This window comes from Schistocerca americana, chromosome 7 (assembly GCF_021461395.2).
Source record: "Schistocerca americana isolate TAMUIC-IGC-003095 chromosome 7, iqSchAmer2.1, whole genome shotgun sequence".
NCBI classification, from domain to species: domain Eukaryota; kingdom Metazoa; phylum Arthropoda; class Insecta; order Orthoptera; family Acrididae; genus Schistocerca; species Schistocerca americana.
In genome coordinates this window covers 93,980,614-93,994,804 of record NC_060125.1, presented here as the reverse complement: position 1 = coordinate 93,994,804, position 14,191 = coordinate 93,980,614, and the positions used below count along the sequence as shown (strand labels likewise).

General features: G+C 38.1%; 1 protein-coding gene across 3 annotated transcripts in view; it reads left to right on the top strand.

The window, feature by feature from the left end:
- The window catches only part of LOC124621904, a 144,964-nt gene that overhangs the window by 89,233 nt on the left and 41,540 nt on the right, over positions 1 to 14,191 (top strand). For all 3 annotated transcript variants that reach the window (XM_047147399.1, XM_047147398.1, XM_047147400.1), the window contains one exon: positions 4,873 to 5,241. In XM_047147399.1, the coding sequence (XP_047003355.1) occupies positions 4,873 to 5,241 (369 nt within the window). The remainder of the gene's footprint in view (positions 1 to 4,872; positions 5,242 to 14,191) is intronic.

The following is a 14,191-nucleotide window of genomic DNA, read 5'->3' as shown; positions in this document are numbered from 1 at the left end:
ATGCAAACAAGAGGTGACTGAGACATGTAAGGCCCGTACAGGACCTGCAACGTGCGGTCGTGCATTATCCTACTGAAATGCAGGGTTTCACAGGGATCGAATGAATGGTAGAGCTACGGGTCATAACATATCTGAAATGTAACGTCCACTGTTCAAAGTGCCATCAATGCGAACAAGAGGTGACCGAGACGTGTAACCAATGGCACCCCATACCATCACGCCAGGTAATATGCCAGTATGGTGATGACGAATACACGCTTCCAATGTGCGTTCACTGCGATGTCGCCAAACACAGATGCTGCCATCATGATGCTGTAAACAGAACCTGGATTCATCAGAAAAAATAACGTTTAGCCATTCGTGCATCCAGGTTCGTCATCGAGTGCACAATCGCAGGCGCTCCTGTCTGTGATGCAGTGTCAAGGGAAACTGCAGCCATGGTCTCCGAGCTGATAGTCCATGCTGCTGCAAACATCGTCGAACTGTTCATGCAGATGGTTGTTGTCCTGCAAATGTCTTCATCTGTTGACTCAGGGATCGAGACGTGGCTGCACGATCTGTTACAGCCATGCAGATAAGATGCCTGTCATCTCGACTGCTAGTGATACGAGGCTGTTGGGATCTAGCATGGCGTTCCGTATTACCCTCCTGAACCCACTGATTCCATATTCTGCTAACAGTCATTGGATCTCGACCAATGCGAGCAGCAATGTCATGATATGATAAACCACAATCATGATAGGCTACAATCTGACCTTTATCAAAGTCAGAAACGTGATGGTACGCATTTCTCCTCCTTACACGAGGCATCACAACAATGTTTCACCAGGCAGTGCCGATCAACTGCTGTTTGTGTATGAGAAATTGGTTGGAAACTTTGCTCATGTCAGCACATTGTAGGTGTTGCCACAGGTGCCAACCTTGTGTGAATGCTCTGAAAAGCTAATCATTTGCATATCACAGCATCTTCTTCCTGTCAGTTAAATTTCGCGTCTGTAGCATGTCATCTTTGTGGTGCAGCAATTTTAATGGCTGGTAGTGTATTTCAACTGTTGTTAAAATTTTATTTTTTAGTGCTTTTATTCACACTCACCTCACATAATTTTAGTATGAGCAGTAAAGGCCTTGCTGACATGTTCACCAACAAACGCATTACCACCACCACCTACACTCCAACATATAAGTATGCAGTCATTTCTACTGTTAACTATGTATTAACTATGTATGTGTAGCATTCAGCAATTTTTCTTGAAGCTGAATAGATATTTATTTTCACTGTGGAAAACCCTATTGTCTCATGGGATGAAAATACTTGAGAAGATTATAGAAAAGAGACTGAGAACTATAATAGAATCACAGCTGGAGGAGAAAAAATATGGCTTCAGAAGTAACAGATCAACAATAGATCTAATTTTTAGCACCCACATGTTGATGGAAAAGTGTTGGGAGAAGTGCAAGAACCTGGTCATTGTATTCCTGGATATGGAAGAAGCCTATGATAGTATATGCCCGAGGAAAAAGAATGTGCCTGAAGGACGAATAAGAAAAATTCAGATGTTGTACAAAGACTGTACTAGCTGTGTACAAATTAGGGAAGGATGATCATTATGGTTTGAGACCAATAGTGGAGTTCAGCAAGGAAGTGCACTGTCCTCACTACTATTCATCACTGTTATGGATACTACGAGGGCAGTTCAATAAGTAATGCAACACATTTTTTTTTTTCTGAAACAGGGGTTGTTTTATTCAGCATTGAAATACACCAGGTTATTCCCCAATCTTTTAGCTACACAACACTATTTTTCAACGTAATCTCCATTCAATGCTACGGCCTTTCGCCACCTTGAAATGAGGGCCTGTATGCCTGCATGGTACCATTCCACTGGTCGATGTCGGAGCCAATGTCGTACTGCATCAATAACTTCTTCATCATCCGCGTAGTGTCTCCCACGGATTGCGTCCTTCATTTGGCCAAACATGTGGAAATCCGACGGTGCGAGATCGGGGCTGTAGGGTGCATGAGGAAGAACAGTCCACTGAAGTTTTGTGAGCTCCTCTCGGGTGCGAAGACTTGTGTGAGGTCTAGCGTTGTCATGAAGAAGGAGTAGTTCGTTCAGATTTTTGTGCCTACGAACACGCTGAAGTCGTTTCTTCAATTTCTGAAGAGTAGCACAATACGCTTCAGAGTTGATCGTTTGACCATGGGGAAAGACATCGAACAGAATAACCCCTTCAGCGTCCGAGAAGGCTGTAACCATGATTTTACCAGCTGAGGGTATGGCTTTAACCTTTTTCTTGGTAGGGGAGTGGGTGTGGTGCCACTCCATTGATTGCTGTTTTGTTTCAGGTTCGAAGTGATGAACCCATGTTTCATCGCCTGTAACAATCTTTGACAAGAAATTGTCAGCCTCAGCCACATGACGAGCAAGCAATTCCGCACAGATGGTTCTCCTTTGCTCTTTATGGTGTTCGGTTAGACAACGAGGGACCCAGCGGGAACAAACCTTTGAATATCCCAACTGGTGAACAATTGTGACAGCACTACCAACAGAGATGTCAAGTTGAGCACTGAGTTGTTTGATGGTGATCCGTCGATCATCTCGAACGAGTGTGTTCGCACGCTCCACCATTGCAGGAGTCACAGCTGTGCACGGCCGGCCCGCACGCGGGAGATCAGACAGTCTTGCTTGACTTTGCGACGATGATGACACACGCTTTGCCCAATGACTCACCATGCTTTTGTCCACTGCCAGATCACCGTAGACATTCTGCAAGCACCTATGAATATCTGAGATGCCCTGGTTTTCCGCCAAAAGAAACTCGATCACTGCCCATTGTTTGCAATGCACATCCATTACAGACGCCATTTTAACAGCTCCGTACAGCGCTGCCACCTGTCGAAAGTCAATGAAACTATACGAGACGAAGCAGGAATGTTTGAAAATATTTCACAAGAAATTTCCGGTTTTTTCAACCACAATTGGCCGAGAAAAAAAATGTGTTGCATTACTTATTGAACTGCCCTCGTATAGTGAAGAACATCAAGGAGAAGTCAAGTGAACTGAATACATTTGCCATTGCAGATGACATCATGATATGGTGCGAAACTGAAGAGGAAGTACAGATCAGACTCGATGAATGGAAATGTCAGTTCCAGAAATATAACCTCAATATTAGCAAGACCAAGACAATGGTGATGGCAGTCAACAGAGATGGACAACCAGCAAGTGTAAAACTAAGAGACAACCATCTAGAGTGTGTGGACAGTTTTCCTGACCTTGGAAGTGTAATCTCTAGTGATAATTTGGTCATAAATGAAATCAACAGAGTGCAATAAGGATCTGGATTTTACCAACAAGTAAGATCACTTTTATGGGATGACTTGATTCCAAAACTGACCAAACTGATGATGTTTAATAGCTATTTCACACCAATATTGGCCTATGGTATTGAAACATGTACCCTCACAAAAAGAGAATCATCAAGGTTTCAAGCATCAGAGAAGAAATTTCTTAGATCCACCATCCAGAAGACCAAGATGGAAAGTTAAGGAATGAGGAGATGAGGAAAGAAACCGGAATAAGGACATCCCTATTGGATTGAACTGGCACATCTAGATTTCGATGGTATGAGCACGTGATGAGAATGGAGCCAACTAAACAACCAAAACAAATTTGGAAAGACAGGTGGAAGACCTCAAACCCAGTGGATGGACTTCATTAAGGCTGATCTAGTGACCAGAGGATGGACTGTGGATGATGTTCTCTGTGAACAGATGTATTTGGACAGGATGAAATGGAAGAGGCTCATTACTAGTACCTGGGAAACTGGAACTGTTAAATGATGATGATTTTCATTGTAGACTGAGTTAAATGGGATAATTTTTAAGCTACATTCTGCACTTGTTAATGCCATGTGAGAAAATTTGTGCTTTAAATATAAACTGTGGAGTGTCATCTGGTATGGTGATACATTTATGAAAGTGAAAAGTGTCTATGAAACTGAAATGTGAATAATATTTTGGATATAGTGCTGCATTATGTGTTTATAATATTGATAAAACTTTAATCAGTAATATAATCAAATTTCTCTATGAAAGATTAGTAAACCTACTGACTTCCTTGCTTCAAATAGGTAACACAAAGAATGACAGTCACTACAGAAGTTTCTAAAGTGCAGTCAAAATATTAACCTTCTTTGTCATTTCTCATCTTCATTTACTGTGCAGTGCCAGTTATCTATCAAATCAGGCAATAATTAATGTTTTCCTCTGTAATAGTATCGCTGTTGGATGATATCTTATTTTCCTGTGTGGTCTTCCATTACTTATTTTTGTGAGTCAGTAACCAGTTGTCTAGAGGTCTCCTTTGTAACTTCTTGACTAATGTAAAAAGATTCCTCGGGATGTGCGAACCTAAGAAATTCAGAAATACAGTGTGGGATAGTTACTAAGGTTTGCTTTGTTTAATTTTTATTAATAATTTTTGATAATTCATGATACTTTTATTTTAAATAAAAGCAAATCATAATATTTATATTATATAATTAAAAGAGGTATTGCATGACTATACAATTTATTTTTAAGTTGAAATTACTTTCAGTATTTAATAAAGAAACTGAAGAAGACACAAGAATCACATTTTTAAGCATCACTAGAAACATACTCATGATCAAACAAATACAATCTGTATTTACTAGATGCCTGATTGCCAAAAGGTAGTGACATACTGAAAATCTGTCAAAAATAATGTGGCTTTTTTTTTTTTTTTTTTTTTTTTTTTTTTTTTTTTTTTTTTTTTTTTTTTTTTTTTGTGTGGGGGGGGGGCTGTCACTCTGTATTGTAAGCTGATATTTTTATGTGACATGTTACAGATACACTCCAAATCTGGAATATCTAAACTTAACTGAAGTGGGTTTGCGACAGCAACTGTCAGCTGACATGTTTTCGCAGTTTAATAAACTGAAACATTTGGCAATACAAGACCATGGGATCATGCCAGAGTTGCCAGAAGATGTGTTTAAAGGACTTGGTGGATTGGAAAGCTTGTACTTGTATAACAATGGAATCCAGCTTCTCCCTCCTAATATTTTTGCACCACTGACCAAGCTGCGACTATTGAACTTAGCTGATAATAATTTCCGAAGGCTGCCAACAGGAATATTTGACAAGAATTTGGAACTACGTGAGCTTATACTGAATGGAAACTATTTGAAGAATCGTTACAATCCACACTTGCTAAGGTAATAACAATCAGTTGTTGCATATTATGCCATATGCTTTGTGATACTTGCGGATACACAGAAAAAAAGATTTTCCAACTTTCAGTACAACTCTTCATCACCCAAACTTTAGTCTGGTCTCATGTTCCCATAAAATATATCATTGTATAATTACAATTTCTGTTTTAACAATAATCTTCCAACAAATTTGAACTGTTCTCCCATTATTTCTCTCATTGCACCACTTTTCCAGGGACTCATGGCCAAAAATGTTATGATACTTGAAATTCCACGGTGGAAACAACAAACAGAAAATGAGGATATGCAACTATTGAGCTTTAGGTTAAGATAACTTGTTAGTCCAGAGATTGGGGCCATCTAGGAGAGAGGGATGTTTGCACATGTCTGTAATAAATAAGGCATCTCTCTCACATTTGCATCATATGCAGCATGGTCTCCATATAATAGGCTGTGATAAGAAGTTACTTGTACAGCTAATTACCAGAAGCAACTGTTGTAACAAAAGTAGCTTATGCATCATCTTATAGTCATTTTCAGTGGTTTCAGAATACCTTTCTTGGAGTCAATATTTCTCAGAGACAGGGCATGAGAGTAATTGTGCTTACAGTTAAAGAAAGGGTTAGTAGGGCAAACTGCTGCCACTTAAAACACTGTCAATCTGGAATAACACTCATTGACGTACCATGAATTTCTAGTAACAGAACGGGAAAATGAAAGAGAAAATGGAATAGCAGTACATATGTTATGCTTATCTGGACACTACCTAGAAATTACTGAACTTTCACAATCACATCTAGTTGAATTCAAGCTAATGCCTTACTGTAGTTGAACTATTAACTGGTTAAAGGGGAATGACCAAATGAAAGGTGTAGAGTTAAGTTCTAGACCCCACGGCACTCAATATGATGCACACAGCTACTAAGTCATACATTTCCTGTTTATGTGTATCTTTCTATTGTTAAATAGCATTTAATTCACTTTAATAAAGCAGAAATAAATTTAAAATCAGATAAAAAGGTCACCTTAGGTAATTATCCTTTCTTTATAAAGGGGTTCAACAGTTGTATATTCTCTTGAAGAATACACGGAGTTAGTGAGAACCTTTTTAAAAAAAGGATTATATCATTTACATACACTACTTTTTAGTGTGTATGGGAAATACCATCAGTTTAGATAAACTTTCATTTTTTAAAGAATTTTTAATATTATGAATTTCAGGTTGAGAGCTACAGATGTTTAAATTGCTTTATCAGTATCCTACTTTGATTTTTCTAATGAACAACTTGATGTGATTTATGTTCACTGCATTTAAGAAATGATTGTTTATATATTTGGTATTGTTCCCTCCAGATTAGTATAGACATTTTGTCCCATGTTTTACTATGTTCTGTATAAGTTTAATTCTGCTGTCTGAATTGTCCTCACTGGTTGCCATAATGTTGTCTCAGTACTCCATGTAATAAGTTGCTTATCCTACCTGTGCACTATCAGCTGAGAGTTTATTTCAGTACTGCAGAAAAATTTGTTTTCTCGTTTCGAGCATCAGTCAGGGTCCAAATGCATGCGGCTAGTGCAGGGTGCATTTCTGAAGCATTGTAAACATAGTTTCACTCCCACAGAGGAGCCTTTGTGTAAGTGTTTGTTCACCTCTTCTCTGTAATTATTCTGTCTGCAGAAGAGGCTAACGTATTATCAATTATACTTAATTTCTATTGAAATTTTCTATGGCATAGTCTAGGAATCCCATAGTTCTTTAAGCTACAGATTTTCATTACATCAAACTCATTGAAGTAATGCCTTTATAATTCTGTTGGTGTAAATACAGTAATACATCTAATGTCCACAGGAAAATATTTTTAATACTTGAGTAATGTAGACCTGTTGTACTGCAAATCAAACAGGCTTATTGTTGTGTTCTTAGCATACTATACACTGAGATGACAAAAGTCATGGAATATCCCACAATTTCATGTCAGAACTGCTTTTGCCTGGCGTAGTGGGGCAACTTGACATGGCATGGATCCAACAACTCGTTCTAAGTCCCCAGCCTCTATAGCCATCCATAATTGTGAAAGTGTTGTTGATGGAGGATTTTGTGGATGAATAACCTCTCCATTATGTCCCATTAATGTTTGATGTGATTCATGTCGATTTGCCAAATCATTCGCTCGAATTGTTGAGAGTGTTCTTCAAATCAGTCATGTACAATTGTGGCCTGGTGACATGGCGCATAAAAACTCCATCATTGTTTGGCAACATGAAGGCTATGAATGGCTGCAAATGGTCTCCAAGTAGCATGTGGATCAGAGGACCTAGCCGATTCCACATAAATACAGCCTACACCATTATGGAGCCACCACCAACTTGCACAATGCCTTGTTGATAACTTGGGTCCATGGCTTTGTGGCATTTGTGCCACATTCAAACCCTAGTATCACCTCATACCTACTGAAAATGGGGCTCGTCTGACCAAGTAACAGTTTGCCAGCCACCTAGGTTGCAACCAATATGGTCACAAGCCCAGGAGAGGCAGTGCAGATGATGATGATCTGTTAGCAAAGACACTCGTGTCACTTGTCTGCTATCATAACCTATTAACACCAAATTTTGCCACACTGTCCTAACTGATAAGTTTATTGTATGTCCCAAATTGATTTCTGCAGTTATTTCATGCAGTGTTGCTTGTCTGTTAACACTGACAACTCTATGCAGATACCGCTGCTCTCGGTCTTGGACAAGAAGAGAATAGAAGCTTTCGAAATGTGTTGCTACAGAAGAATGCTGAAGATTAGATGGGTAGATCACATAACTAATGAGGAGGTATTGAATAGAATTGTGGAGAAGAGGAGTTTGTGGCACAACTTGACAAGAAGAAGGGATCGGATGGTAGGACTTGTTCTGAGGCATCAAGGGATCACCAATTTAGCATTGGAGGGCAGCATGGAGGGTAAAAATTGTAGAGGGAGACCAAGAGATGAATCCACTAAGCAGATTCAGAAGGATGTAGGTTGCAGTAAGTACTGGGAGATGAAGAAGCTTGCACAGGATAGAGTAGCATGGAGAGCTGCATCAAACCAGTCTCAGGACTGAAGATTTGAAGTGACTAATGTTACAAAACGTGCTGTCCTTCTTTAAACTTTTTCGATGTACTCTACCATTCCTATCTGGTAAGGATCCCACACCACACAGCAGTATTCTAAAAGAGGACAGACAAGCATAGTACAGGCAGTCTCATTAGTAGATCTGTTATATTTTCTAAGTGTCCAGCCAACAAAATGCAGTATTTGGTTGGTTGGTCTTGTCCAAACTATTTATCATCCATGTTTCACTTCCACACATGGCTACACTCCACACAAATACTTTCAGAAACGACTTCCTGACACTTAAATCTATTCTCGATGTTAACAAATATCTCTTCTTCATAAACGCTTTCCTTTTCTATGTGTTCCTTCCAATTTAAGTTGTTCATAGTTGTAATTCCTAGGTATTTAGTAGAATTTACAGCCTTTAGATTTGACTAATTTATCATGTAACCAAAGTTTAATAAATTCCTTTTAGCACTCGTGTGGATGACTTCACACTTTTCATTATTTGGGGTCAACCCTCTGCCAGGCACTTAAATGTGATTTGAAGAGTATCCATATAGATGTAGATGTAGATGCAGATGTAATGTAGCATCATTGCTTATCTATTCACAGAGTAGTTATAGACATTCCTTATAATGTTCTCACCTGATTTCACTCAAAAGTCTAGATATGAAGCCATGTTGTGTGGTTCTGAATATATTTTAAATATTTTCTTCAGGCAACTGGCAGCAATGGATGTATGTGTCAGGAAACTCATGACACTTGGCTGTATTAGAACAGTTTATTAATTTGCTGCCTGTTTTGGTCAGTGACCACCAGCAAACTTCATCATGCACACACAATAGGAGACTAAATATATGTAATTGGACCTAGGTTCCAAACCTCCTAAGTGCCCTACCCTGTGCCCGGCATGGAGCTGCATGCTCCCATAAGCATCACTACACCATTCAATGCCGCCCCTTGCTGTTCCCTCCCCCCACCTGCCCCAACCTAATGCTACCTTCTTACCTCTACCATTGGATTGCTATACCCATCAGGCTCATTTATGATTCAGTATGGTCACAGTGTCCAGAGACAGCGATCAGGTGTGTGTCAGCTGTGAGTGTGTGATTGTTTGTGCATTTTCTACTTCAGAAGAAGACATTTTATTCACATCAAATCCTGAAACATTGTTTTGTGTACTAAATATTCTGTTCAATACCTTCCTCACATCACGCGGCATATGCTCGCCCTATTTATGTTGCAAAAGCAAGTATCTGGGATCTGTGTCAGATAGGATTAAAAAGTGTTCACATATGAAACTTTAATAAACAGAGTTAAATGCAATGAAAAAATTGAACTGATAAGGTGATACACACAAATATACTAAGAGACTATTGCTAATTTTTACAGTATGGGAAATGAGGACTCACTACTAGACATTTAATGGCACTGTACCATTTCAAAATTGTAGAAGGATCTACGCATTTAGTCTCATGGCATATATATATATCAAGTTATAAACCACAAATCTATTACAAAACATCATTATATAGTTGTATGAACCTATAAATATAGTGTATCATTGATTTAAACTCAGTCAATATGTAAGACAGAACTTTAGAAATCACATCTTATATACTTAATTCCTGAAATGAATCTGCAAAAAGTTTATATTTTCTTCCATACTAGGTATAATTATGCATCTATGTTCAAAGGTGTTGTTTTCTATGTTAAAAGTTAACAGTACTTGACCTTTTACATACTTGCGTTGCTTACCAGTTGCTCCTCTTATCTTTACACGTGCAATGGACATTTCCACAAAATTCTTACTATACTGGATCTTGTCTCTAAATTGTTCAGATATACCACAAATTGGGCTTCCTGTTTCAGTCAAACAGTTATCTTCCCACTGATCAAGCTTAATTTTAATGTAAGGATACCCAAAATCCTAAACATCTCCTCTGTTGTTAGACACTTCATGTAAAAGATCACTTTCAGTTTCATCAAATGCTACCTTCACACTGTGTTTACAGGGCTTCATCAACTTTACTGGTATCATAGCATTACTCTGGTTCCCGATGTTGTCAGGTAAAGATCGAACACAATGAATGGATTCCATGGCACAACTAACATCACTTGTTACAGAAGGAACACAAAACACATTGCTGTCAAAATTTACTCTTCCTGATAAGATCTTCTTTCACTTCATTTCACCAATCTGAAATGACTAACCACAGCTAACTTATTCCAGAATGCACATTTCCCTATGTTATCATCAATCTGGTCTCAACCAAACTTCAAAAAGTTTTTTCTCTGGGCTCGCAGATAACTCTCCATGATTCTCATTTACATCATCAAATACATCACTCACCCTACCCTTATTGTCAATATCATTCACAAATAACTCTGAAGCTTCGTTATTCTTATACTCCACAAATACCTGATACTCATCATCATCATCATCATCATCATCATCATGTTCTTCCAACATTTGCAATAAGCTACCAGTCTCAGACTTACCAACCTAAGTTATTTCACAACTCTCATTCACATCTACATTAAAAATGCCACCTAGTTTAGATCCAATACAGTCATCACCTGATTTACATACATCAATAACACTGTTTTCTGACCAAGAGAAGAAATCATTAGTACACACTACATCAAAATTCTCACTACTCTCACATTCTGGGTTGTGATTAGCACCTACATCACCATAATTAAAGACAGTATCCCAAAACTTTTGATCAAAACATAAATGAGAAATCTGATATTACTCCTGTTCAATTTCAGATGCATGTTCCATATCATTAACACTGTTATTATTGTCTAATTGCAAGTGTAACTTGAGGGTCCTTTGCTTGTTGTGTTTCCTCGCACTTTCACTGAGGCGAACTGCCGTTTCCTGAGTAGTTACTTCTATGATTATTCTCCTATTAAAATGCCCATGGTTATCCCCATTGTTCCTATCCTCCTGGTGTTCAAAATTTCTCTCTCTATTGACACTTTGATCCTGATATAAGTTACCATTATCTCTGTTTCTGTAATTATTCCCATTGTGATATCTATCATTCCGATTATTACGGTACATACTCCTTTCTACTGCCATATCCAGCCTGTCAACATATCACAAAAATTGTTCAAGACAATCGTCAGGTCCATGCACTAAATTCCACTACAACCTTTCTGGTAATCATGGTCATCTCATCAAATGGTTTGTCAAGGTGTGTTAGTTTTTCAAGTTTATCCTTACAAAGCTCTTTCAAAGTACCGTCCCTATTCCTGTAATTAGGACCATTCAAAAATTCGCTGGTAATTCTCCCCTGTCCAGCTTCTGACCAAAATTTATTTAAAAAACTTTTCCCAAAACTTTGATATGTTTCCCACTGGCTTAAAATTTAAATTTACCCATAATAGAGCTTCACCTTCAAGACATCTTTTAGCAAATTTAATTTTTTGATTGTCATTCATGCCTGACACAAAACTATGTCCACAGTGGTGCAGAAAATCCACTGGATGTAAATTTTCTGATGGAAAACTTTTGATTGGAGTGTTGGATCATGCAATACCATTGTTTAAATACAGATTGTTGTGAATGCAGTTTTTCTGAACTGCTGAAATTTTTTGATCTGAATTATTTACGGAAAGCGTTTCTGAAGAACAGAATTTTTTGTTAACATCGAGTATAGATTTAAGTGTCAGGAAGTCGTTTCTGAAAGTATTTGTGTGGAGTGTAGCCATGTATGGAAGTGAAACATGGATGATAAATAGTTTGGACAAGAAGAGAATAGAAGCTTTCGAAATGTGGTGCTACAGAAGAATGCTGAAGATTAGATGGGTAGATCACATAACTAATGAGGAGGTATTGAATAGAATTGGGGAGAAGAGGAGTTTGTGGCACAACTTGACAAGAAGAAGGGATCAGATGGTAGGACTTGTTCTGAGGCATCAAGGGATCACCAATTTAGCTTTGGAGGGCAGCATGGAGGGTAAAAATTGTAGAGGGAGACCAAGAGATGAATCCACTAAGCAGATTCAGAAGGATGTAGGTTGCAGTAAGTACTGGGAGATGAAGAAGCTTGCACAGGATAGAGTAGCATGGAGAGCTGCATCAAACCAGTCTCAGGACTGAAGATTTGAAGTGACTAATGTTTTGTATGTGTTTAATGGTATCTGGTAAGGCATTGTATAGTTTGATACTAGTATGGCTAAGGCTGTTTTGAAATAACTTTGTGTTGGCACTTTGAACATGTACATCCAATTTTTGTCTCATATCATAGCTGTGTATTGTGTGATTTTGAGTGATGAGTGGTCTTTTTGTATGTAAATTTTGCTTTAAATACATTATATTTTCAAGTATATATATGCAAGGAAGTGGCAGGATCATCCTTTTTTGAAACAATGGTCTACATGATTTGCGATTATCTACCCGTTCCATTATTCTTATAATTCTTTTTTTGAATTTTTAATGTTTTGATGGCATCTCTAGAATTTCCCCAGAACATAATCCCATACCGGAGGTGAGAGTGTATAACTGCATAATATACACACTGAAGAGTGTTGTAGCTGGTACAGTTTTTTAATGTGCGCCGCACAAAACGAGAAGTACTTAATTTTTTGTTCATTTGCTCAATATGTGCTTTCCATTTCAAGTTGTCTTGTAGATGAAGTCCAAGAAATTTGGTACACGCTGTTTTGGCAATTGTCTGTCCGTATAGCTCTAGATTGGGTGACATCAGATTTTTTGTTTGTGCTGTGTGTATATCCATAGCTACAGTTTTTTCAGTGTTTGTTTTTAAGTCATTGTCATCAAAGTAACATGTTAGCCTGTCAGTGGTTTCTTTTATGTTTTTTACAAGAGTTTCTTCTGAGTTTCCTGTAATTAGAACACTCGTATCATCAGCAAATTGAAATACATTCAGAGCTAGTACACATCGATTGTAATAAAGAAAATAAAGTAATTTCATTTTACAGATTTTAGCTTGAATTATAACACATCATGTACAAAATCATATGAAATTCTTTTAGAAAAACAGATGAGATATTATTAACCAATTAAAAAAAAAAAAAAAAAATCCCACAATCCAACCCTCAAGTCCAACTCTTTCCTCATGTCAGCCACCTTCCGCACTCTGACCTCACATATACTTCCTAAAGTCCACAAACATAACCACACTGAACACCTCATAGTAGCTTGTGCCTGTATTCCAACAGAATGTATCTCTACCCCAGTTTCCCAACACTTCCAATCCATTGCCTGCAACCTAACTTCATATAATGAGGATGCTAGATACTTCCTTCATTGTCTTTCCAGCACACTACTGTACCACTAGATTTCCTGATTGACATAGTTGATGTCACTTCCTTATCACTAATCTCCAATGCCCAAGGCTTGCCACCATTAAACATTACCTCTCCCATCATCTCTAAACCCAACACCATTCCTTACACAACTAATCACATATATCCTTACAATTACTTTTTCTTTGTAGGGAATATGTGGAAATAAATTCCTCAGATGATCATTGTAGCATTCTCATACATGAATCTCTTTATGCAACACTTAGGGGAATTCTTCATAACCCCCCCTTAAACCTAAGCCTCATGTCTGGCTTAAGTCAACTGATGATACTTTTAAGTGGTCCTCTTCATCACATCACCCTCCTCAGTGTCAAACAATGATTTCTTAGATCCTCTGTCCATATAAAGTGTAGCAAACATCAACAGTACCTCCGTTTCAACACTAGGCCAGTCCTTTGATAGCAAAAAGTGTCTTCAGAACAATCAACCCACTCATTGGTGGTATATCTACAGTTATGCCAATATTCTGAAGGTCTTGATGTGCCTCAGAGGCAGTTGCAACTGCTCACATCTTGTCCACA